The 22,859-nt window shown below is 48.0% G+C and overlaps 1 protein-coding gene across 2 annotated transcripts; it reads left to right on the top strand.

Annotated features, from left to right (window-relative positions):
- Window positions 1-606: 606 nt before the first annotated feature.
- On the top strand, window positions 607-10,383 carry DACT1 (dishevelled binding antagonist of beta catenin 1). 2 transcript variants are annotated; one of them, XM_074543977.1, is made up of 4 exons: window positions 607-1,131; window positions 3,531-3,663; window positions 5,282-5,437; window positions 7,837-10,383. In XM_074543977.1, exons 1-4 carry the CDS (start codon window positions 775-777, stop codon window positions 9,579-9,581), a joined length of 2,391 nt encoding a protein of 796 aa, XP_074400078.1. In that variant the 5' UTR covers window positions 607-774; the 3' UTR covers window positions 9,582-10,383. The 2 variants fall into 2 exon arrangements, with proteins under 2 accessions (XP_074400078.1, XP_074400076.1); XM_074543975.1 differs by having other exon boundaries at window positions 647-1,131; window positions 7,723-10,383.
- The last annotated feature ends 12,476 nt before the right edge of the window (window positions 10,384-22,859 follow it).

Below are 22,859 nucleotides of genomic sequence, written 5' to 3'. Positions count from 1 at the left end.
TGTTCTCCTGTGCTTTCCACTTTTCCCTCTCCTTACACCGTCACCTCTTCATGCCTGGATTTTTTTTCCCCCAGATGCATCATTTTTGCTCCTGGTTTGGATGTGTTGGTCTGTACAAGCAGCGTTTGGCTTTAAACTGACAGAGGGCAGGTTTAGATTAGGAATTAGGAAGAAATTCTTCTCTGTGAGGGTGTGAGGCACAGGTTCCCCATAGAAGCTCTGGATACTCCATCCCTGGCAGTGTTCCAGGCCAGTTTGGACGGAGCTTGGAGCAGCCAGGTCTAGTGGAGGTGTCCGTGCCCATGGCACAGCGGGGTTGGAACGAGGTGGTTTTAATATCCCAACTCAAACCATTCTGCCATTCTATAACAATAACTCTGTGATCGTCCGTGACTACACCGTGCAGGGCTCCAGAGGTCACGGATGGAGTTTTTGGGAAGGTCAGCGGTTTGCACTCCCGCATCCCCCACCGCCCCGCACCCCGCGGCGAGCGGAGGGGAGAGGAGGAGGAGGATGAGGAGCGAGGCGACCGCGGGCGTGGAGCCGCGGCCGGGCGGGGAGGAAGGCGGGCTGGAAGGAGGGATGGAGGAGGGAGGGAGGCGGGCGGTGGGCGGGCGCGGGGCGGTGGCAGCCGGGGAAGCAGCCGGGCGCCCCGCGGACCATTCGCGCCCGGCGGCGGCGGCAGCGGCAGCGGCAGCGGCGGCAGCGGCGCGGGGCTCGGCGCGGTGCCCCCGCGGGCAGGGCTGGCAGCGGCGGCCGCCCCCGTCCCCGGCGATGAAGGCGAGCCCCGTGGCGAGCGCCGCGGCGGCGGCGGGGCCGGGACAGGCGGCGGGGGGAGCCGCGGGGGCACCGCGGGAGCCCGATGCGCGCTGGCGGGAGAAGGGCGAAGCGGAGGCGGAGCGGCAGCGCACCCGGGAGAGGCTGGAGGCCACGCTGGCCGGGCTGGGCGAGCTGGAGTACCTGCGGCAGCGGCAGGAGCTGCTGGTGAAGAGCCTCCTGCTGCGGCGGCCGGCGGGAGCGGGGCCCGGGGCGCAGGGCGGCCGCGGGGAGCCGCCGGCAGAGGGGCCGCCGCCGCGCAGCCTGGAGGAGAAGTTCCTGGAGGAGAACATCCTCCTCCTGCGGAGGCAGCTGGTGAGCGGGGGCGGGGGGCGCCGCGGGATGCGAGTGGTGAACGCCGCGGGATGCGGGCGGGGAGCGCCGGGCGATGCGCGCCCCCTCGGTGCCCCCGTGTCGCTGTGGCCCGTGCGTTCTGCCCTTACCGGTGTGACCCGCGGGTGCTGTCCGTGTCGGTGTGACCCGCGGGTGTGCCCATGTCTCTGTGACCCGCGGGTGCTGCCTGTGTCGGTGTCACCCGCTTGGTGCCCCTGTGTCGCTGTGACCCGCTCGGTGCCCCCGTGTCGCTGTGACCCGCGGGTGTGCCCGTGTCCCTGTGACTCCGCTGCCCGCGGAGAGCCGAGGAAGGAGCAGGGACGCCCCGCGGGCGGCACCCCCGGCCCGCTGTCACCCGGCACGGCGCGCAGGTGAGGGCGGGCCGGTGACAGCTCGGAGGTGGCCGGGTGGTGCCGGCGTTGTGCCGGTGGCCGCACGGTTCCCCTCGGGTCCCGGAGCCGGGCCGGCGGTGCCACTTCCATTCATGGCAAGAGAGGCGCCGCCGTTGCCATGAATGGAAGTTGGGAGCCGGCTCCGGGTCCAGCCCCGGGAGGAGGCAGCGGGCGCTCGGGCACCGGCGGGATCGGGCCCGTAAGGAAGGGATGCTTTTGTTGGAGGACGCGCTTTGGAGCTGATGTGGGAAGAGATGGAGGGCGGCATGAAGCGGCAGATCATTTTTCAATGAAAATAGCGTACAGCTGTGCCTGGCGCTCTTTGTGCGCGGCTCAGCATTTGCTTTCACCCAGGGAGAAGTTGGATTGATTTCCCTAATTTATTTCCCTGATTTTTTCTTTTCCCCACCCCACACCCTTTTTTCCTCCTTTCTTTTTATTTTATTTTTTTACCCTTTTGGTTTAGTTAGGTTAGGGTTATTTCCTTTTGAAAAAGACAAAAAATTTTTTTTTTCTGCTGAGAAGGGGCTGTCTGGCAGCCGAAAGCCGTAGTGAAGGACCACGGAATCATTACTAAAAAAAAAAAAAAAAAAAAGTCGGAGATTTGTGGTAGCACTTTAATTTGTGCACTTGACATTGCAGATTGGAACCAGATGCGGTGCTGACTGGGGGAGGGGGCGCTGGTGGCAGTAGGTGGCGCAGCGAAGTCATCCCTTGAACCCATCACCTCCTCCAGCCTGGCTGCCAGCCAGCCCTGGCTCCCGCAGGAATGGGGGAGAAGGCTTGGGGTCACCCCTTTGGTTCTCCAAAGGATGGCCTTAAACGCCAGCACATCTTCAACCAGTGCTTGCCAGCGCTTTTAGCATGTGCTCTCCCTTTGCCCAAGGCCAGGCTGGACAGGGATCTGAGCAACTCGTCTAGTGGAAGATGTCCCTGCCCATGGCAAGGAGGTTGGAACAAGGTGATCTCTAGGGTTCCTTCCAACCCAAACCCTTCTATGAACCTATGATTCTATGACTGGTTCACTCTATGGAAAAGATTATCCTGGATTTAATGGGTTCAGAACTAGTCCAGCTATGAGCATCAAAACTCATTGCAATGAATGTGTCAGAGAACCCCTGGGTGCCAGTCAAATGATGCGCTCAAAGAAACAAAAGTAGATGAACCTTCCTCCTGCCTCCTCCCCTGTCCCCAAAGCCAGAGCAATTAAAGGGTATGAAGCTGAACAGATGATGGATAAGCAACATTATAATACACTGGGGGAAACTGATTGTGTTGACCGTGGGTTAATGAGTGCCTTGCAAAATAATTTCTTATTGCTTATTTTATGCCATCAAATTACCTTCATAAATAGCCTTAAAATTCATCTCGCAGCAATTTCATACAATTATAATGGGAGAAGAGGAAGAATTACTCTTCCTTCCTGCTGCACTGCAAAACTAATAAAAGGGCTGTGATCCCAGCCCTGGGAATCTCCCTCTCTGGATGGTGGGCTCTAAGCTCATCATGTGCAGCAGAACAAGGCGGTTCCCACACCACAGGCACTTGTTGGCAGAGCTGTTTGGTGCCATTGTGTGAGCAGATGTGATCTCTGAGTAACACCAGTGTGGTGGGGAACGTGCCCTGCTCGGCTGGCACAGCCGTCCTTGCCCGTTCCATGGGCACAGGTCTGCTTGGGCCCTATCACACAATCCAGCTTTGTTCTTCCAGCTGTGGTCAGCACAGCCCGTTGGTCTTCCTGAGCTGTGGGACATGCTCCTCATGCAGAACTGGCTGGAACAGGCTGGGATGAAGTGCCTGCTTAATTTTTCACTGAAGTATTTATCCAGAGCATCCATCTAAAATGTCAGGGCTTTGTGTGATTTTTATATAAAAGAATATTGACGAGGTTTTTCACAAGGCTTAGATAGAGAAGTCTGTTGGTCCTTGGGACCCCTTCACATCTGCCCCACTGAAGGAGCTGATGTTCTTTGTCCTCTTCTTTTGCAGAACTGCTTGAGGAGGAGGGATGCTGGGTTATTAAATCAGTTGCAAGAGCTGGATAAGCAAATAAGTGATCTCCGCCTGGACGTGGAGAAAACGACAGATGAGCACCTGGAGACAGACAGTCGTCCAAGTTCAGGTAAGGGCAGTGCTCAGCAAAATCCAGCCTCCCCTGGGACCTGGAATTAAACTGGCTGTAGATTTTAGTGCTGGAGTTTTCAGTACTGCAGCAGTAAATGTCTACATCTCGTTCACACTCTGATAATTAATCCCTACTAACAGAGTTCAGTGACCACTGGAAAGGCTGCTGGTTGCTCCTTTCAGAGGAGCATTTCAAGCTTAATTAGATTTTTAGTGTTTGGGGCATTTGTTTTTTCAAGGCCATCCTCACATTAGTTTGAAAAGTTCCAATTGTCGTGTATATTAGGGAGGAGGCTGAAGGAAAAATGGTGAAAAGAAGCACCATTATCAGGAGGAGGATATCAAAAGTGGTCATACAGCCAGAAAGGAGCACGGAATCAAACAATTTCATCCCCCATATGTTGAATTTCATCTCATTCTAACTGTGCTGAAGCCAGTAAGTGGTATTTAACTATGGGGAGCCTTTCCTAGAGGCCCCTAGACCTGTTCTGAACACACCAAAAAGTGGAGAATCCTCCAACTAGCAATGGTTAAAGCCATTGCTAATTTCTAGTCTGCATCTGACTTGTTCCAGCACTGATATTTTTATATCCTTTTCTCCCCTGAAGAGAGGTCTTTTCTAATAGCCAGCTTTTCCTCCTCTTGGAGGTGCTATACATTATAATTCTGCCTTTCATTTGATGAGCTAAACAGGTCAAGTTCTTGAAGTCATTCATTTTAAGGCATTTTTCCAAGCTCCTAAATAGCTTGGTGGCCTCCTTCCAATTTTTTAGCTTTGTTTTATGCATGCTGGATTCAAGGACTGGGCTCACCGTTCCAGTGTTTCTTACCAGGGCCATGTAGACTGCTGAAGTCATTTCCCTGCTGCTATTCATTAGCCTCTTTGTACATCCAACAATCTCATTAGCTTTTTTTTTTTTTTTTTTTGCCATATCATTAAGCTTGATTGAGCTGCTTTTCCACGCTGACTAAGCCCTTTCCAAGATTATTGTTTTCCAGGATGCATCCCCATTCTGTAGGCATGCTCTGCATTCCTTACTCCTAAATGAACAATTTAAATTTTGGTTGTGGTATGTCATTTTTCCTTGAGTAGTCCTAGTTTACCAGGAAATTAAATTTGCTGCATCTGCACATTATTTACCATTTTTCTTTTTTCTTGTAATCCACAAATATTATGTTTATCTCCAGAACTTTGAGGAAAGTAATGGATAGCACTGGGCCCAACACTTTTATAGTTAAGTAATAGTTGGAGAGTCTGGCTTGGAAGTATAACACTCTATTAAATGAATGAGCTGCCAAACACAGCCTGGATCCTTGTTGCTAAAATCTGAAAATCCCTGAAAGAGTTAGAACCCCAACCCTTGTAAAGTTTAAAAAAAAATCCATATGCTGAGATAAGTTCTGCTGTTTTAAGTGCTTTACTTTTAAACAAAATAAATTCATGGCACTAAGGATATTACTAAATTGTTGGCTGTTTTTGGGGTGACTGAATGAAATCCCATAACTACTTGTTAGAGCAAGCCAACTCAAACACCAGCTTGACTGCCTTTCTAGGGACACAAATAGTAACTTTGTGTAGACATAACTAATATAAATCCAAACTCTTATTTTTATAGGGTTTTATGAGCTGAGTGATGGAGCTTCTGGATCGCTTTCCAATTCATCTAACTCTGTCTTCAGTGAGTGTTTATCCAGTTGCCATTCTAGCACTTGCTTTTGCAGCCCTTTGGAGGCAACACTGAATATCTCAGATGGACGCCCTAAATCTGCAGGTATAGTAAAAGCAGGTGGAATACATCATACTCCAGGAGGTGGCTTTGGCTTTGGAAATACTGCCTCAGGAGTACCTGGGTTGGATTAACCCTTCTTCCTTTCATGTGCCATATAATGCTCTGAAAAGGTCCCAGTGCCTCTCACGTACATGGGTCATGAGGCAGGACTGTTTGCCCTCCACTGCTCCAGCTTTGCACATGAATTTGTCACTCTAAACGCATAAAAATGGCATGTGAAGATCTGGCAGCTGCTCTACCCAGCAGAGGGCAGTGGTACCTGTACACAGAAACACATCAGTCAGCTGATTTCTCTTTCTTTAGAAAAAGCATTTTTAGTGAATAGCAATAATTAACAATAGCTCATAGCCATGTCAGCAATAAAGTCACAGAGGAAGGAGCTGGCTACAGGTTTTAGGGGGTCAGGGCACATGTTTTTAGCAGTCATTTTGTCAATTCTGATGGTCCTTGACCCTGGGTGAGCATGGTGAGGTGTATTCTTCATTTATATAGTATAGACACATAGACATCATGAACAGGCCAGGTACATTTTGTCTCTTGTGCAGAGACCAGTCTGAAGATGCAAGCCTTGATTTGTGGGATGGTTCATTAGGAAGGCCTCCTCTGTTCTCCAGAAGAGACTCTTCAATAGGGCTGCTGTGATCCAGTGTTACTGACTGCAGAACTTCTCTAAAGCTTTAGCTCATTCTGGGCTGGGGAGGATGATTCCAACCACAGCATTTCCACTTTGCATTCCGCTCCTTAAAGTTACCTTATAGTGATTTGTTGTGAATCAAGGACAGAATAATTCATGCTCTTGGGTTTCTGAATTGGGAAAATGCAGCCTGGAATACATTCATTCTGAGATGCTGACAAGTCCTCTAAGTTTTCCTATGAGCAGCTCGAGGTAATTTAATGCTCCCTGTTGTAAGGTATATGTGATCTTCATGTGCCATACATTAAAACAAGAAAAAAAAAACCACACACACAAGGAATTCCAGCTGATTGCATTGCTGTTTTTTCTGTATACATCACAAAAACATATACCTCTCATTATTCATACAGTCTCACTTTCAGGGATGAAATTTCACAAACTGTCAAATTTCAAAAATGCCTTATTGTCAACATTCCTTGAAGCCAACATAGAATTTAGGAAATGCAGGAAAACTGAGAGGTGATCTGGAGGAAGTTTATGCTCTTAACTTCCCTGTTCATTCTCTCCTGCTCACACAGGAACATCATCTCTATCAGCAAATTTCATCAATGCCCATGAGACGTCTTTGAAATAAGCCTTAGATAAGTGATGAGCACTGAGCATTCCATTCAGAGTACCCTGGCTGAAGTTTCCAGCCCAAGGGCAGAAAACAGGACTGGCAGAGGATCATTTAGATTGTACCCCTACCCCAGAAGACAGGGGCAACTTAAGCTTAAAAAATAATAGTAATCTTAGGTGCTTGGGTGGAAGCCCTGCTCTTAAGGTCGCTTACCTCTCTAGTAAACTTCTTAGCCAGTAATTAGCCATTAAATCTGACTCATGCCTCGTGAAATGCACTGGATTTCTCTGGCAGAACTCTCTTTGCAGAGCCAAGGCTAGGATGTCAGCTGGATTGACCTGCACTCCTTGTACTTGTGTGAAAACATGTTTCCCATTCTTTAACCACTTATCACCCAAAAGGAGCATCTGTTATTGCTATTAGCATTGCTATAAATATTATTATAATAATAGTAGTAACAATAATAAAAACAACAATAAAATTAAGTCTGGATTTTTTTTCCTGACCTGAGACATGCTTGAAAGAATCCAGAAGTGAAATTTGTCAATAAGCTACAAGAATTAATTGTTCTCTTGTCTGTATTTTTTATGTTTCTCTTTGGATTTAAAATTCATATTTGCTGAGGCCTGCAGAGTTTCACAGGTGACTGTGTAACAAATAAGAGACCCTTGCAGACTTCTGGGTGGCTTGAAAGGAAGATAGGAAGATCTTAACAACCTGGGCACAGGTTTGAAACCAATGTACACATTCTCATTAGGGCTGTGATTTTTATTGTTTTAACCATGTAGTCCTTGTGGGGTAAATCCCACAAAAATGCAGTGACAGGGAGACCCACAGAAGGATAGTGCTGCTTTTTGTAATGCTTGAACAGCATCCCTGGTTGCAAAATTGCTGCTGCTGTAGTTAAAGCTTTGCATTGTGTGCCTAGATGGACCGGTGTCCTTGGCAGCACATTAAAAACGTAGCACAGCTATCCCTGGCAGGCTCTCTAAACTCTCCTAAAATGCCTTTCAGATCTCATAGGCTGGATGGACTATAATAAGGAAGGCCAGCATGAGGACCAGACCGCAGGCTCTGTCTGTCGCTCTTTATCCACACCGCACTCAAATTCCCTCGATGTCGTTGCAGATGTTCATCCCAAGTACCAGTGCGATCTGGTGTCTAAAAACGGGAACGACATCTACCGCTACCCCAGCCCGCTCCACGCCGTGGCTGTGCAGAGCCCCATGTTCCTCCTCCCCGTGACTGAGAACCCCCAGCGAGAAGAGGAGAGGCTCCCTTGCGATCTGAGCGACGTTTGCACCCCATCTGAAACGGACTCGGGACAATCCGCCAGCGCCTTCCCTGCGCAGAGCTCCTGGCCGGCTCCGTGCCCTTCCACCAGCAAGAGAATAGACAGCTACATCTTAAGCCTGGTTCAGAAAAAGACTCACGCAGTAAGGACTAACAAACCCCGGACGAGTCTCAACGCCGATGCCGCCAAAGGAATCTTGAGGCATGGGAGCATGTGCGTCCGCCAGCCGGCAGCAATGGTGGCCCACGGCAATGTGGTGAACCTGAAGAGCTCCAAGCCAGTGTGTTTGCCTCCTGGTGGGGCTCCTGCTCTGGACCACACAGCTCCCTCCCCGTTAAAGCAGAGGCCAAGGGAGCCGGCTGGGGAGCAGCTGGAGAGTAGGAAGGCCCCTTTGCCAGCAGCTTTCCCACCCGGCACAACAACGGAGCTCCAGAGCAAGCACCTGCCACGGGGTGCCAAACCAGCACCGCTGGAGCTGGGCCGCAACACCACAGGCACGGCCGGGGATGGCCCCAAGGAGAACGGCCAGCTTTTTGCTGCATCTCCCAAAGACACCCCAGGGAAGCCGGTGGTGCTGCAGCCAGAGAACAGGGTCAGCCAGCCTCCCAAAAAGATCCTGTTGAAGAGCAGCTTGCAGGCCGCTCGCTCCTCGTCACCGGCTGTGGAGGAGAGGCCCGCGCTGGATTTCAAAAGCGAGGGCTCTTCCTCACAGAGCCTGGATGATGGGCTGCTGGTGAACGCCCAGTACATCCCGGCCCAGCAGCAGAGCATGAAGCTTCACAAAGGCACCCGCAACGTCAAGATTTTGAAAAGCTCTGCGTTGAAACACAGGTCCCACCTTGCCAACGGGGTGGAAAACAACTCACAGACCTTGAGGGAGAAAGCCAAACTGGTCGGCAAGAAGTGCCGCTTCCCCGAGGAGTTGGATACAAATAAGAAACTGAAAAAGCCCTCGTCACGGGGGAAGAGAGGCGGCGGCCTGCCGCTGGAGCCGAGCCTCCCGGGCCGGCAGGCCGGCCTGCACAGATCCGCCCTCCGCTCCCATGGGCACGGCCGGGAGGTTGTGGTGGCCAAGCCCAAGCACAAGCGTGCCGACTACCGCCGCTGGAAGTCCTCAGCAGAGATCTCCTATGAGGAGGCCCTGAGGAGGGTGAGGAGGAACCGGCGGGAGGGTGTGGGGGTCTACTCACAGGTGCCCCTGCCCTACGTCAGCCCCTACGCCTACGTGGCCAGCGACTCGGAGTACTCGGCCGAGTGCGAGTCCTTGTTCCACTCCACCGTGGTGGACACAAGTGAGGACGAGCAGAGCAACTACACCACGAACTGCTTTGGAGACAGCGAGTCGAGCCTGAGCGAGGTGGAGTTTGTAGGGGAGAGCACGACCACCAGTGACTCTGATGAGAGCGGGGGCCTGATTTGGTCCCAGTTTGTCCAGACGCTCCCCATCCAAACAGTCACAGCACCAGAGCTGCATGAAAATGCGGCCAAGGCTTTTGTCAAAATCAAAGCCTCCCATAACCTCAAGAAGAAGATCCTCCGCTTTCGGTCAGGCTCCCTCAAGCTCATGACGACCGTCTAGTGAGGTGACTTGGTGGAATGTATCTGCTTCTGCTTTTGGAAGCAAGGTGCTTTTTTTTTTGTACATATTTCCACAGATTTTTTTTTTTTTTAATACAAATATTTAAAACTTAAGGTAAATTATGTCACTTGTCTTCAGAACTTGGGTGGATACTAGTGCCTTTTATGTGGAAATAAAAGACCGTTACACTTGTTTAAAAAAACCCAACAACACAACACTGCCATTTCAGTGGTGAACAGCCTCCAGCGCGTGGTGTCAGAAGGCTTTGAGAAAAGGCTAAAATGTTTCTGGGAGTGGATCTTCCTTGCCTAGTTTTTCCAGGTCTGGGTCTTAATACAGGATATCGACAGCTTAAGGTCATAAGTTTTTAGGGAATAAAGGGGAGGGAGTGAAGGTGTTTCTTAATGTTTTTGCTTGTCCCTTTCTGCTGCTGCTATTGCCACATCTTGAACTTTTTCCTTCTGATACTCTGGTCTGGTTTTTTTTCTTTTCTTGTTGATTCTCTTCTTGAAACTCACTCCTGTCCTCCCCCAGCCTTCCCTCACCAGGAAAGGGCTCCTGTTCAATCTGTCTCCAAGGTTAAGTCGCTTTCCCTGGAGTGCACTCTGCTCCGATCTCCTGGGAGTCCCACTGCAGATGGTGGTGGTGGTGTCCAGAGTAAACTGCAGCTGGAGCAGCTGACCAAGGCTTAGTAACTTCATTATATTGTGTAAAACTGCTTTTGAAAAAGAAAAAAAAACCCATATGCATGTCACGTGCATGAGTATCAGTAGTTTTAATATTCCTGTTGATGTCCAATTTACTGTACATCATCAATGGCTGTTTTTATATATATATATATATATCATTGTGTAAATTAATATAACACATCATATGCTGTAATAAACAGTCTGTTTTAATACTTTTTAAAGTTTGTTACATTGGTGCAGACCCAGTCAGTGCTTTTATATTGATGTTGTCACCACTTAGATGCCTCCTGATGTGACCTGATAACGTTCCTTGCATTCAGCCATGCAGGAAAAGGGGCAAGTTTAAAATGCTGCTGTGGATGTGACTTGTGCTTTGAGGGAATTGGCTTGTCACGGCTTCTCTTGTTCTTCTCATAGCTTGCATTTTTCCAAGGGCAAGGTGGGATTTAGGAGCTCAGAGGCATCTTCAGGTTGTTGCTGGTGGGCAGCTCGTGTTTCAGACCAGATGGAAGTATAACATTAATCCTGCTCTCTGTCTGGGTGCTTGCAGACTTTGGTTGGTACAACACTGGGACAGATGGTTGGTTTCTGTAACCAAATCGATCTGTGGGATACAACAGGTGTCCCCATGGAATGTCCAGTAAGTGAATCCCCAAGAGCTGTGTGCTCTGGGAGCTGGGCTGGGTGGAGGAGAGCACAGGCTGCCTGTCCATGGTGCCCTCTGTGGCTTTGGCTGTTGGCTCTATTACAGCCCTAGCGGGGTCATGGAAGGTGACAATTGGGTCCCCCACTGGTCTCTGTCTCATTCCCTTGGGACTGGAGGGGAGTCTGGCAGCAAAGGAGAAAGGAGCCCTCCATAGGCAGCACTGCTTCCATTCACAACAAAACCTTTGGAGATGCTTGGTGGGAATGTTGGAGGTTTTGGGCAGCTTGAGCTGATGGCTGCAGGTTCATCTTCTGCTTTGGCATCCACAAAGCAATGGACAAACAACTGGAGTGGGTGTTGTGGCTGGTGTGGATTCAGGGATACGTGTGCAGCCTGTCCATTCCATAGCAAGGTCTGAGCAGAGCTTTCCTTTGTGGCTCCTCTGTGTCCTTCCTGCTGTCACCCACCTGAAAGGCAGAGCAGGTTATTTTTTTCCCCCATGTTTCTTTCCATCATGAATGTGGAAAGGAAAGATCCATTCAGAATTCAACATCTCAGGGAGCAGCTTCTGAGACAGTGGGAACATTTTTCCTAAGAGGCACATTTTATTTTTTAATCTGCAGTGTAGTAAATCCCTATTTATAATGTTGCATATTATTATTTTCCAATTTGTGGTTTATTTGTTTTTTTTTTTATTTTTATAAGGAGTGGAAAATCAGTTTCTATAAGAGTTTTGCAGTAGATCACCAGGCTGTGGATTCAGTGACCCAGAAAGTCCTTGCACTTCCATCTCCCATGAAACAGCAAAAGCTGTAACACCCCTTATTTGCTGATAACTCTCCTATTACTTTATACATGGAAAGGCAGCCTGTTCATATATATATATATATATATATATATATATATATATATATATATGTATGAAAAAATGAAAAAAATTATATATTGGCTTAGAATAATTCACCCAGAAACTGCTGGACAAAGGCTGCCACTACAGAGAGGGGAGAAAAGTAATGTTTGCTGTTAAATATGGCATTACTAAGCTAAGCAACAGCTTAAAGCCATCCCATTAATAACTGATGGGTGTTATATCAAACAAAGGGAATGTCTGGTGGAAGCTGGTAGTTTCTTTCCTAGAATATCTCTTAATCATGCCACATAATCTCTCTTTGAGTGAGAAAAACATGAGCAAATCCCTGTAAATCTCCTCAAAGGTGTGGGAGAGCAGCAGAGAGGATCCTCAGCCATGCACTCTCTCTGGCTGTAAAGGAGCTGCTGGTGGAAAGACAAACCATTGCCCAGTGGCATTGGGATGATGAGTTTTTAATTGCATTGCTATAGCAGAATGCCTTGTACCAGGTGAGAGAGGCTGGCTTTGAAAAGTGAGCTGCTGAATGGTTTCTTTTCAGATAATTGAGTAAAAAAAGAAAATAACGGCCTAAATATCGCTAAGGCTGTATCATCTGCAGCCACTGTATTCTGCAGTTCTCTTGTTGAATAGCTTAATACCAGACTTGGAAATGGGCTGATGGTATCTCCCTCTTAATTGCATCTGAGCCTTTTCAGTTTGGGGAAGGAATTTTCCTTTTCTTACATGATTTAGGTAAGCATCCAGAATCCTTTATCCAGCCCTAGTTTTTTTCTATCAACACCCAACCCCCTCCTTTTTTTCTTTTTTTTTTCTTTTTTTTTAATAACAGATCTTAACAGTGCTGGAAAAGTACTTGATATGGTCCCAATACACAAAACACATTCTCATCTCTGGTTCTGATTTAGGAAACACATCTGAGTTAGTAAGTTTTTGCAATGTTAGGTTGAAAAACATCTGATGGTCTTGGAGACCAGTTGAATATCTGGCACTTCTTTAAGCTACCTGGCTTTCCAGTGTATTTTTCATGATGTTCACTTTTTAATTATCCCTAGTGTTCATGGTTGTTTTTGGAAGTCTGAAGCGGGAATGTTTCATTGCACTGGGAGCTGTTTCAAGGTGGGGGTAGGTGGTAGAGGGGAGTTTTGGGATTAGTGTGCAAGAAAGTACAGGAGCATAAAGGAACTTGAGCAGAGCCCTTTGAGCTGGATTGCTTGTGGTTCAGCTAATGCAGTGTTTCTGCACACCTCTGGAACACCATCATCACTCCCACTGAGGGAATCAGCACCACACTCTGAGGGGATGAGTGTGTCCCTGGGCTGTCTGCCTTCCAGCAGCCTTTCTGGGTCTCTCCTCTGCCTCACCCCAGCCACCAGCTGTGGGTCAGCAAATAAAGAACCAGGCTGTGTCTGGTGTGTGTGGGGTCAGGGAGAGGCTCTGGCCTGGTGCCCAGACGTCCCAACTGTGTGGGGCCCCTGCTGTGGATGTCCTGCTTGCCGTGAGAAATCCAGTGTGCCTGTGGAGCAAGCGCTCACACAGCTGGCTCTGAGGGAAGGGAGGAGTGGAGAGTCCCATGAATAGAGTGGTCTGATTCTGGTTCATGTGCATTTCCAGAAGAGGTGGGAAGAGGAGGTGTTTCAGCCCAGCACCTTGCTCAGTAAGTTAGACTGGACTAAATGGAGTCCTCCCAGGGATTCTGCCTCATTTCTTCCAGAAAAAACATCTGACCAAGTCCTGTAGGAACTGGGGACAAGAGATGAGCTTCCATTCCCCAGGTCTGGGTTTGGCCTTCCACAGCACAGCCCCTGCTTGCAGAGAGCCTGTAGGTCCCAGCCCTCTGCAGCTTTCCTGGTCCTGGTGCTTTAGCAGGAATCTGTGCATCCCTCCTTTCTGCTTTCCTCATGGCTTGGGGTTCATGCTGGATAAGCACTGAAAACAGATTCTCCACAGCAGTCCCGTGCCTTCAGTAACCCCAGATCTGTTTGTTGGCTCGGAGGAAGGTCAGGCACTCCTCAGGTGGCAGCCAGCAAAGCCATCCCTGAGGGACCTGCACCCCTTCCTGTCACAAAGGGCTGCAAAGGCCTTGATGAGCAGTGGTGGTCACTTGGCAGGTGACTCACCATGCTGGGCATGGCTTTCCCCAGGCACATGTTTTTTCTTACAAGAGGGAACAAGGACATTTTTGAGAAAGCAAAAACACTAAATACAATTTTTATAGCTAACTTCAGAGTATGTACCTTTGGAGTAGCCAACAAAAATAAATATGACTGAGCTGCTAATACAAAAAACTGAACCTTTCTCAGTTTAACATTAGAGAAGGAAAACTGTGGTGAGAAACAATTGATGCTGGAGCATATCCAGAGAAGGGCAATGGAATGGATGAAAAGACTGGACTAAAGCAGAAGTATTGAGAGAAGTGGCTGAGGGGGCTGGGAGCCTCAGCCTGGAGAAAAGGAGGCTTAGGGGAGACCTTATCACCCTCTACCACTCCCTGAAAGCAAGGTGGAGCCAGGTGGGGTCGATCTCCCAGTTAACAAGCAATACGACATGAGGAAGTGGCCTCAAGTTGCACCAGGGGAGGTTTGGATTGGATATTAGGAGAAAATTCTTCACTGAAAGGATGTTCAGGCAGTGAAACAAGCATCCCAGGGAAGTGGTGGAGTCACCATCCCTGGAAGTGTTCAAAAAGTGGCACTTGGGGACTTAATTTAGTGATGAACAAGATGGTGCTTGAGTTAAGAGTTAGGCTTGATCTTGGAGGTCTTTTCCAAACTTAACTGTTCTATGATTCTATGAGTGGCTTTGGGGTTTGAAAATTTTCACAGTTCTGGAATGAGGGGAGATACATGAAAGCCAGGGGGATCTATTTAAAAGGGATACTAGAAAGTGCTTTTTACACAGCAGGGAATTTGTTTCTGCTGGAAATAGTGAGATGGATGTAACATCAGCAAGTTCAGAGGGAAAGAGAAGGTAGGGATGGATGTGCTCTACCAATGATTGTGGATGCCAGGAAGAGTGTGAGGTGACTGGACTGCCAACAGTGGCCAGGCTTGTGTGCTCCTCCTCAAGACTGTCTTTTCCTGCAGCTGCTGAAGCACCATTAGCTGGGGGAGGTGCACCATCCTGCTGACCCAGCAGACCATTTCCTGTGTTCCTCTGAAGTAACTAATGGGAGTTGTCTATGCAATTGAATTTTCCTCACTCTAATATTTATTAGTCTTTTGCCCTCCCAACTTCTGATGAAGGCCAGTTTTGCATTGCTTTGCCAAGAAGTTCGCTTTCCACGCTTGGCTGATGGTGACATGCATTTATCCAGGCTGTGGACACATGGTTTTGGTCACTCTTGTCCTCTGGCACAATAAATTCATCCACCCTTTCAGGCAGGCACTCTAAATCCTCTGTTATGGTGAACATCATCCCCTGTACCACCAATACAGTTATGGACACAACCATGTGTGTTCCTCATGACTTCAGTCCATAATGAATCTACCTTGGGAGTCACTGTTGGGCAGCAATTTTACACCCTGCATTTGCTTATAAACTGCAGGAAAATCTGGTGACAAACCAAATGAACCATCCTAGAGCCTGAGTGCCTCCACTGCTCTTTGCCTTGGGAATTAGCTGCCCTTGGGGAGTTTTTCTCTTCATCTGACCGTGTCTCCACTTGTGCCTTGGTTTGGAGCAACAGAGCAGGCTGGAAGTGTGTACCATGATCATCTCCACTTGACCAGTGTTGTTTGGGGCAGCAGAGCAGTTTTGGAGCACTCTGGTAGAACACTGACCAGGGCAGGGCAAATGTGCTTCCCCTTGAGCAGGATCTGGGGATCTGACCCAGTGATGGCTGCCTGGAACAGCTTCCAGTCAAAAAATATGGACAGGCATGGTCCAAATGACATTGGGGACCAGACTAAGTCTAGGCTGAAGTAAACTTTGTACATTGTTCTTGTGGGGCCCTCAGTTTGTGGGGACCTGAGTTTGGATCTGCTCCTTTCACTCCTTTCATGCTGTGTGATTTTTGGATGTAAACAGAGCCTCTCAGTTAATGGCCTTTGTTTCCATACTGTATTCCTTTAAGATCAATAAAGTATATTAATATTAGCAACTTTATTTCACAGAGCCAAGCTCTGAAAATCTGGATTTTGTTTGTTTTAAAGGAGTTGTAAGTCCTGGGAACTAAGACTTCCTTGACAATACTGAAGGAAAACCCGTATGACTTGGACTCTGACCTCGTGATGGGGTTCATGACATCAGGCCTTGGAAGTAAATTGTTTTATCCTCCCTTTAAAAGGTCAAGTCTTCTGTGGTCAAGGGGCAGGAAGCTGGAAAATTTGCAACCTGTTGAAAAATGTGTTCTCTGTGTCTCCTTATGAGCTTCATGGCCTCAGAAATGAGATTTTCACAAAGGTATGAGGTACAGGTAGGAGAAGGACCTAATCAATCTTAATCTCTGAAGTGCTCATGCAGTAAGTGTTTAAGCATGTGATTAAGCCCATTCTTACTCAGCCAAGCATTTCAGCACACACTTTGGGGTGAGTTAAGCATGTGCTCAGGAATGCTGGATCAAGGTCACTAAGCTTTCCAAGAGTCCCATGCCTCTTTGTACAAACTGTCCCAATGACTTCTTTTGGCTCATGTTGGAAGGAACTCCCTGCTCTTCCTTAAAATCCAGACTGAAAATCCAGTTTCATCAGCCACGAACTGGATTCAAACTGTTAATTTCAATTTGGGATAAGCAGTACCTTGAGTCCTTGATTTAAGCAGTAATAGCAAGGAGAGCTTTTAAAGGAAGAAGTTAATTTTGTTGTATTTGAGGACACATACCTAAAACCGTTTCAATTGTCTGTATAAATATGATTTGTGCTCTGTATCAGTAGCAGGACTTTGTGTAAACTCTGGGAATGGCACTTGGGAAGGGACAGAATGACCCTTTCTGTATCCACTCCCTTCTCTTCCCTTGGACGCCCAGGTAGAGCTGAGGAAATGAGGCAAGCACAAACACCAAATGTGGAGGGTCTGGAGCCCCACTCATTCATCTGCCTGGCTAATCCAACTTTAATCCCAGTCTCAGGCAGTGAGATTAGCAAAACAGCAGGGTCTCTGGGCTGGAGAGCAGAATGAGAAAGCAGAGAGGGTAACTTTGCCTGGCTTCAAAAGAAAGATGCAGTGTAACTGAGCAAGCAGTGGAGGCAAGGGAATGCTCAGAGGTTTGCCTTCTCTTCCCAGACACATTATTTACAGTGGCTTGGTTTCCTTTTGAGAGGGCCCTCTGTAAAAGGAGACGTTCCCAGCCTTTCTGAGGGTTAGACCTGTATCACATTGCAGTTTTCTTTCCTGGCCTCTTGACTGACATGATTTCCTGGAGTAGCTCTCCTCTGGGGAAGGTGGACTCAGGAAAGAGTAGGTGTTTGCTAAAAATCCAGAGTCTTGGAAAGCAGAATCGTGGTGATGGTCTCCTCGTTCTAGACCTAAGGTCAGTCCTCAGTGCTGCATCATTCTCTGTATCTCCCAGTGCAGGGCAAGGGCTGGGAAAGGAGTGGGAGAGGAAATCCACCAGGTTTGATAAGAGAGAGGTCTGTAAATCCTGTTGGAGCAGCTTGCAGAGGAGCCACAGGAGCTGTGCCAGGAGCAGCCATCCCACCTGGTGGGCAGGGAGGTCAAGGGCAGTGCTGGCCACTGACCTGGATTTCCTGATCCCTGCCTTTGCTTAAGCCACCTTCCTGCCCCCAGGCCACAGCAGACAGCGTGCTCATCCTGCTAAGTGTTTCCTTTACTGCTTTTTTTTCTTCCTTGTGAAATAAATTGTGGCTTGGCATTAAAGCCTGAGTGCTGAATGAAAGTGAAGTTCTGGCTTGTTTCTCCTGTCAAACACCTCATGAGAGTGTTTTCCTTGATGTTCAGTTGCTTGGAAGGAAGAGATGCAATCCTCTTCTCATCTGCAACACATCCATGTTTTTTTACAGGTGTCTTCTGAGTGATTTGTGTGGCACAACAAACACATGGAGGTAACACATCACTGTCTTCAACACTGTGGGAACAGCCCTATAGCTGCACAATCCACAGCTACCCCTAAGTATTTTACTCTGACAGGAATATCAGGATTGAGAGGCTTGGATCTGACTGATCCCACCTGAAGCCCATCAGGGTTTAGGGTGAAGATGCTCATGCAGGGAGAGGAGGAAGCACACTCAGAAGTGTTTATTATTGCTGTTAAGTGACAAGCTCCCTTTCCTTCCCCTCCCCTTCCCTGCCATGGAGATAGGGATCTCTGCTGTGGTTCCTGCTGCTTTCTTTTTCCTGTGTTGATCCATGGTGAGACTTGCTGCCTTTGAAGGATGGTCTGAGCCCTGAGAGAGGCTTTTATTGCTGAGCCACTGACATTTGATTCAGAGCATGTGTCTCCCCCTGGGCCCATTGCAGATGCCCACTATCACCCTGGGTAGGTTGCTTGGGCTCATGAAGATGGTAATTATTCATTACAGAAATATGAAACACACAATTAATTTCATATTTAACAACAAACAAAAAGGCAAGTGGAGAGCTGTGTTTTCTTTCTGTTGTGTTCCCACCCTTTATTAGCTACTCAACACAAGCATCATAATATGGACAGGAAACACAGCAAAGTAAAAATAATAAATCACCCTCCCTAAATGTATATCAGAGTTAATGGATTTGTGTGGGGCAAGGAAATAAAAGGCCTTTTGTCCTGCCAAAAGATCCTCACTGACATTCAACTAAAAACCAAAATAATTTACATATCTGCAGCAAGGATTTACATATCTACAGCAAGGAGAGATGGCAAAATGGACAAACAAAGTGTCCCTGTGCTAGAAACTGCTTCCTCTGGCTGCTGGATCCAGTCCTGTTCCTATTGCCTGATTCTGAGCCCGTTTTCTTGGTGGTCAGGGCTGCTTTCAGAAGCAACTTCTGGTGCACTGATGAAAAGGCCAGTTTGGTGAGTAAACATAGTAATAAGCAGGCCCTGACAGATGGTTTGTTGCTCAAGCCCTACATAACCCTTCAGCTGGTGTCAGTGTCTCCCACAGATGTTTCCCAGGAGAATTTCCCCATGGTGTGCTCGGGAGCTCTTGGCTTTCCCAGCACGTCCGGCTGCATCCCAAGGAGGAGCCTCAGTGCTTGTTCAACACATTGCAGGTATGTCCTGGGAACAACAGACTCCCAGAAATGTGTTTCTCACACTAAAGATAAATTTAGGCTCCCAGTGCAGCCTTTTGGTGGCTAAATAGGGTGAGTAAAGGTGCCTGTGCACAGTGGTCCTGCTACTGTCATTTGGTCCATGAGCAGTGAGAAATGTTTGGTGTTACATCAAGCAGAACAAGACACTTTTAAGTATCTTTCAGTCCCTTTTGTTTTGGTATTGCTTCATATAAATCTTTCCGGAATCTGTATCCATATTTTCTAGCAAATCACAGAATAAATGTCATTTAGGCAGTGATTTGTCCAAGTGAATCTCTTTTTTTTGCCCCATTTCCTTTGTCTGAGTATGCTGAACTGTTCTAAGCCCCACAACACTGTAGTTACAATATCAGGTGTGCAGTCCGCAGGCAGATCAAACATTTCCATTAGATGGAAAAATACAGAGATTTTACCTCATTCTCCTCCCATGGTGAGCTCATGGGACTGTAAGATTGTTCATATCATCTGTCTTCCAGAGCAGATAATTTAGATTTGGCTGATTTGTATATCCCTGCAATGTTCCTGGTGGGCTGTACAGGATGTACAAATCTCTGCCCCTGACCTGAGAGCAGCTGGAACTAGACTGATGTGAGGGAAAATGAGCTGTCCTGAGAGGGTGTCTGCTAGGAAGGGGCTTAAATAGGAGATTATGGTTTGGGAAAAAGTTTAGTTTTGATGAAACTAGGCTGAATTCCTGCCAAAGTAGAGCAGAACACAAGCAGGTAGAAACTCTGCAGAAGGGAGTAATGCAGCAGCTTGCACTGTGAGTTGTCTCAAGAGCTGATCCACGGATCTCTCAGCCTCTCTACTGGGTTTCTTGGGTTCTCCATCTGTGCATTGTCTGGTGTTTCCTGCCTGAGATGGTCCAATGTCTGGGACACCCCAAGATGAGAAGTGTGGGAGCACTGAAATCCCCTCTTGCTAAGCAGTTCTATTTGGCAGCAGGCTGCCCCAGGGCCCTGGAAACCTGAACGCTGGAGGAACCAGATGGGTGACCAGGCAGGAAACTCAGCAGGTTTCTGATGTTTGGAGCCCTCTGCAAGTTTCATGGGAACCTGGGCAAAATTGACTCACCTTGCTGAGATTTTGCTGAATTGGTGAATTCCTCTGAAATGCTGTTTTGCCTGAAACCTTCTGAGCAGGTGCAGTATCTCCAGGTATCTCTTGCAGACAGAGACAAGGCATTGCCCTGTGCTTCCAGAGTGGGGCTTTGGGAGTCAGAGGCACATTTGCCTTTGCTACTGAGCCCTGTGCCAGCATTCACACTCTTTAAGTGATGTTGAGGAGAGAGCACACAGGAACTTGGCACTGATGAGTAAAGGATGCTGACAGGTTATTCTGATCCTTAGAAAAAGGATGCTGACAGGTTATTCTGATCCTTAGAAAATCATTGTGTTCTCATTGCACTACACCTCACCCACCTACTCTGTCTTGTCCTGTAGACTGTAAATTCTCCGTATTCAATTAATTCCCCAAGTTCTCCTTTTGTTTTCACAGCCTCTAGCTGAGTTTCCTAGGTGCTGCCCTCATCCAAACAATAATAAAGACGGCTCTGTCCTGCTGCAAACCACTTCTGAGGATGCTCCCTCTAATTCTCTTCCTTGTTCAGCGTTGTATCATTAAAAGGCATGAGGTGGTTAATTGGAGGCTCACAGCTTTTGTGACTGATGCAAACCAGTGTGTGTGTGTGTGTAATTGCCTGCTGCAAATGCTCAGGTGAATGCTTGAAAAGAAAAAGGGGAGGACACAGATGGCCAAGAGCAGAAGGTTCCCTGCAAAAGGTCAGTGGAAAAGGTTAGTGATAGGGCTGCCCTGAAGCTGGAAAAAAGAACCTAATACCTGGACAACTGGTGAGGAGCCGGGCTAGAGCAGGGCTTTGTTCCCTAAAGGGGGCTGCTGCTGTGAGGAGATTGTACATCAAAGCTCTGGTAAGAAAACACAGCAGAGATCGGTATCACCCAGCCTGTGGCACTGGGGAAATGGATTGGTTGACAAGTCAGAGGCCCTCTCTGGGCAGATGGCTGGGTAGGAGTTACTGGCTGCTTGCAAAATCTCGGAAGGAGCCTTTAATTGCGTGTGATACTGTATGTTTTAGCGAGCATCTAGATGCTTATCTGGGCTGCATTAGTCACCAGGAGAGTCTGCTCTCAACCTTTCCTCAGCCATACCTCAGCTGCAGGCTTCTTCCCCCAGCTTTTGGAAGAGATGTGAGCTGAACGCTGCAGGATTCGTTGGGCTTTTTGTAGTTTTGACAAGGAAATATAACAGGGGCAGGTTTTCTTGGTAATGCTCTGCAGAGCATATTTAGTGCTGTAGTTTCACATGTGCTGTGATAGACTTTCACAGCCTTGCCCAGTGGTCTGAAAAGTCTTATCACGCTCCAAAACAAATAGTTCTGTCTTGAAGCCCATTAGAATAACAACTACAAAGCTTCTCCCAACCTGATGTTAAATGCCTTGCTGTGCCAAAGGTAAACAGGATCAATCACTCATCCTCCCAGGGACCCTCTGATGGCAGTCCATGAATCAAGCTTGGCTTTTGAGGTCATTTTTATCTGCCTTGGGGAGCACAAGCTGACCAAACTGTGGTCTTGCTCTGCATGTGCAGGCTGAAGAGTGCAAGCTTGGCTCTGGCAGGGTGTGTTAATGAGGCGTATCCAGTGTAAATATATCTGCTGTGATGAGCTCTGCAAAGCGGCAAGACCTGGGCGTGCAGGCTCTGGCCACCTCTGCTCTCCTCCAAAGCCAATATTGCCACCATGCATCTGCTGGCTTGGCCAAACAACAGCTTGATGCTGCTTTTCCTCCTGTGCCTTTGTACCTGCAGTGTTTTGTTTGTCTTCCTTTGACTATGCCAAAAAAGAGCTTAGCTCAGTGGGGAAACCAAACTCCCAGCAATGCCTGAAGACTGCAGACAATGTAATAGTCTGGAGTTTTGCTAATCCAGACAGTAACATGAGCTCAGGGTGTTCAGCTGAGGTCCCACTATAACTTTCCCCATCACCCAGTGAGATTTAGAGCCTACCAGGTCATGGGCTGTATATGCAATTAAAAAGCTCCTTTCCCCAAGGAGTTCACAGTGCAGAGACAAAATATTAACCTCCCAATTAGTTTATTGTGGCAGACTGGGGCACAGAAGTCAGATTATCCGAGGGCAGGCTGAGACCATTCATGTGCCATTGAACTTGGAAAAGACTTTTTTCACGACATCTGGTTTCAATCAATTTGTCGTCAATTCAGTGTGCTGGGCTCATTTTCTGGGGCCATTAAAGCACGCAGCACTGACACAGGTCTGCAGCTGGAATCCAAACATCAGCATCCAGAGCCCTGCTACTTCTTGCTGGTGACTGTGGAGAGAATGAGAAGCTGGTGGCCAGGGTCTTCTGGATAAAGCCCCTTTGTTCATCTTGGGAAGCCTCAGGCTGGGCCATCCCCTTTCAGTTTGGTCGTACGTGAGGTGCCAGGACAGACCTCAGCAGGGACCCAGTGTCCATAGGCTGGGGAGGAGATTCAAGCCAAGCCTTCTGGAAGTCTTTGAAAATGTTCTCCCTGACATGGACCAGGCTCTTTCCCCAGCCTACCTTTGCATTTTGCTCTTAGAGCTCCAAAACCACCTTCTTGTGCAAGCCTGTGCCTCTGCCAGTACTGGAACGTGCTGAGAGGAGCCTGGTTCATTTGAATGTGTGGAACCACAGCTCATGCTTTTACAGCATATATTCAGTGAAGCAATGCCTTTATCTGCAATACTTAGCCTTTATCTAACATCTTTTCAGTCTAAAGCTTTTTTTGAAACACAGATTAAGTAATAACAACATAGGATAATTGAGCACATTTTTTTACGGTGACATAGTGATACTTATCTGTGGCTACTGAAAAGCAAGG

The sequence above is a fragment of the Zonotrichia albicollis genome, chromosome 6 (assembly GCF_047830755.1).
Source record: "Zonotrichia albicollis isolate bZonAlb1 chromosome 6, bZonAlb1.hap1, whole genome shotgun sequence".
NCBI lineage: Eukaryota > Metazoa > Chordata > Aves > Passeriformes > Passerellidae > Zonotrichia > Zonotrichia albicollis.
This window is presented reverse-complemented; position numbering and strand designations above follow the sequence as displayed.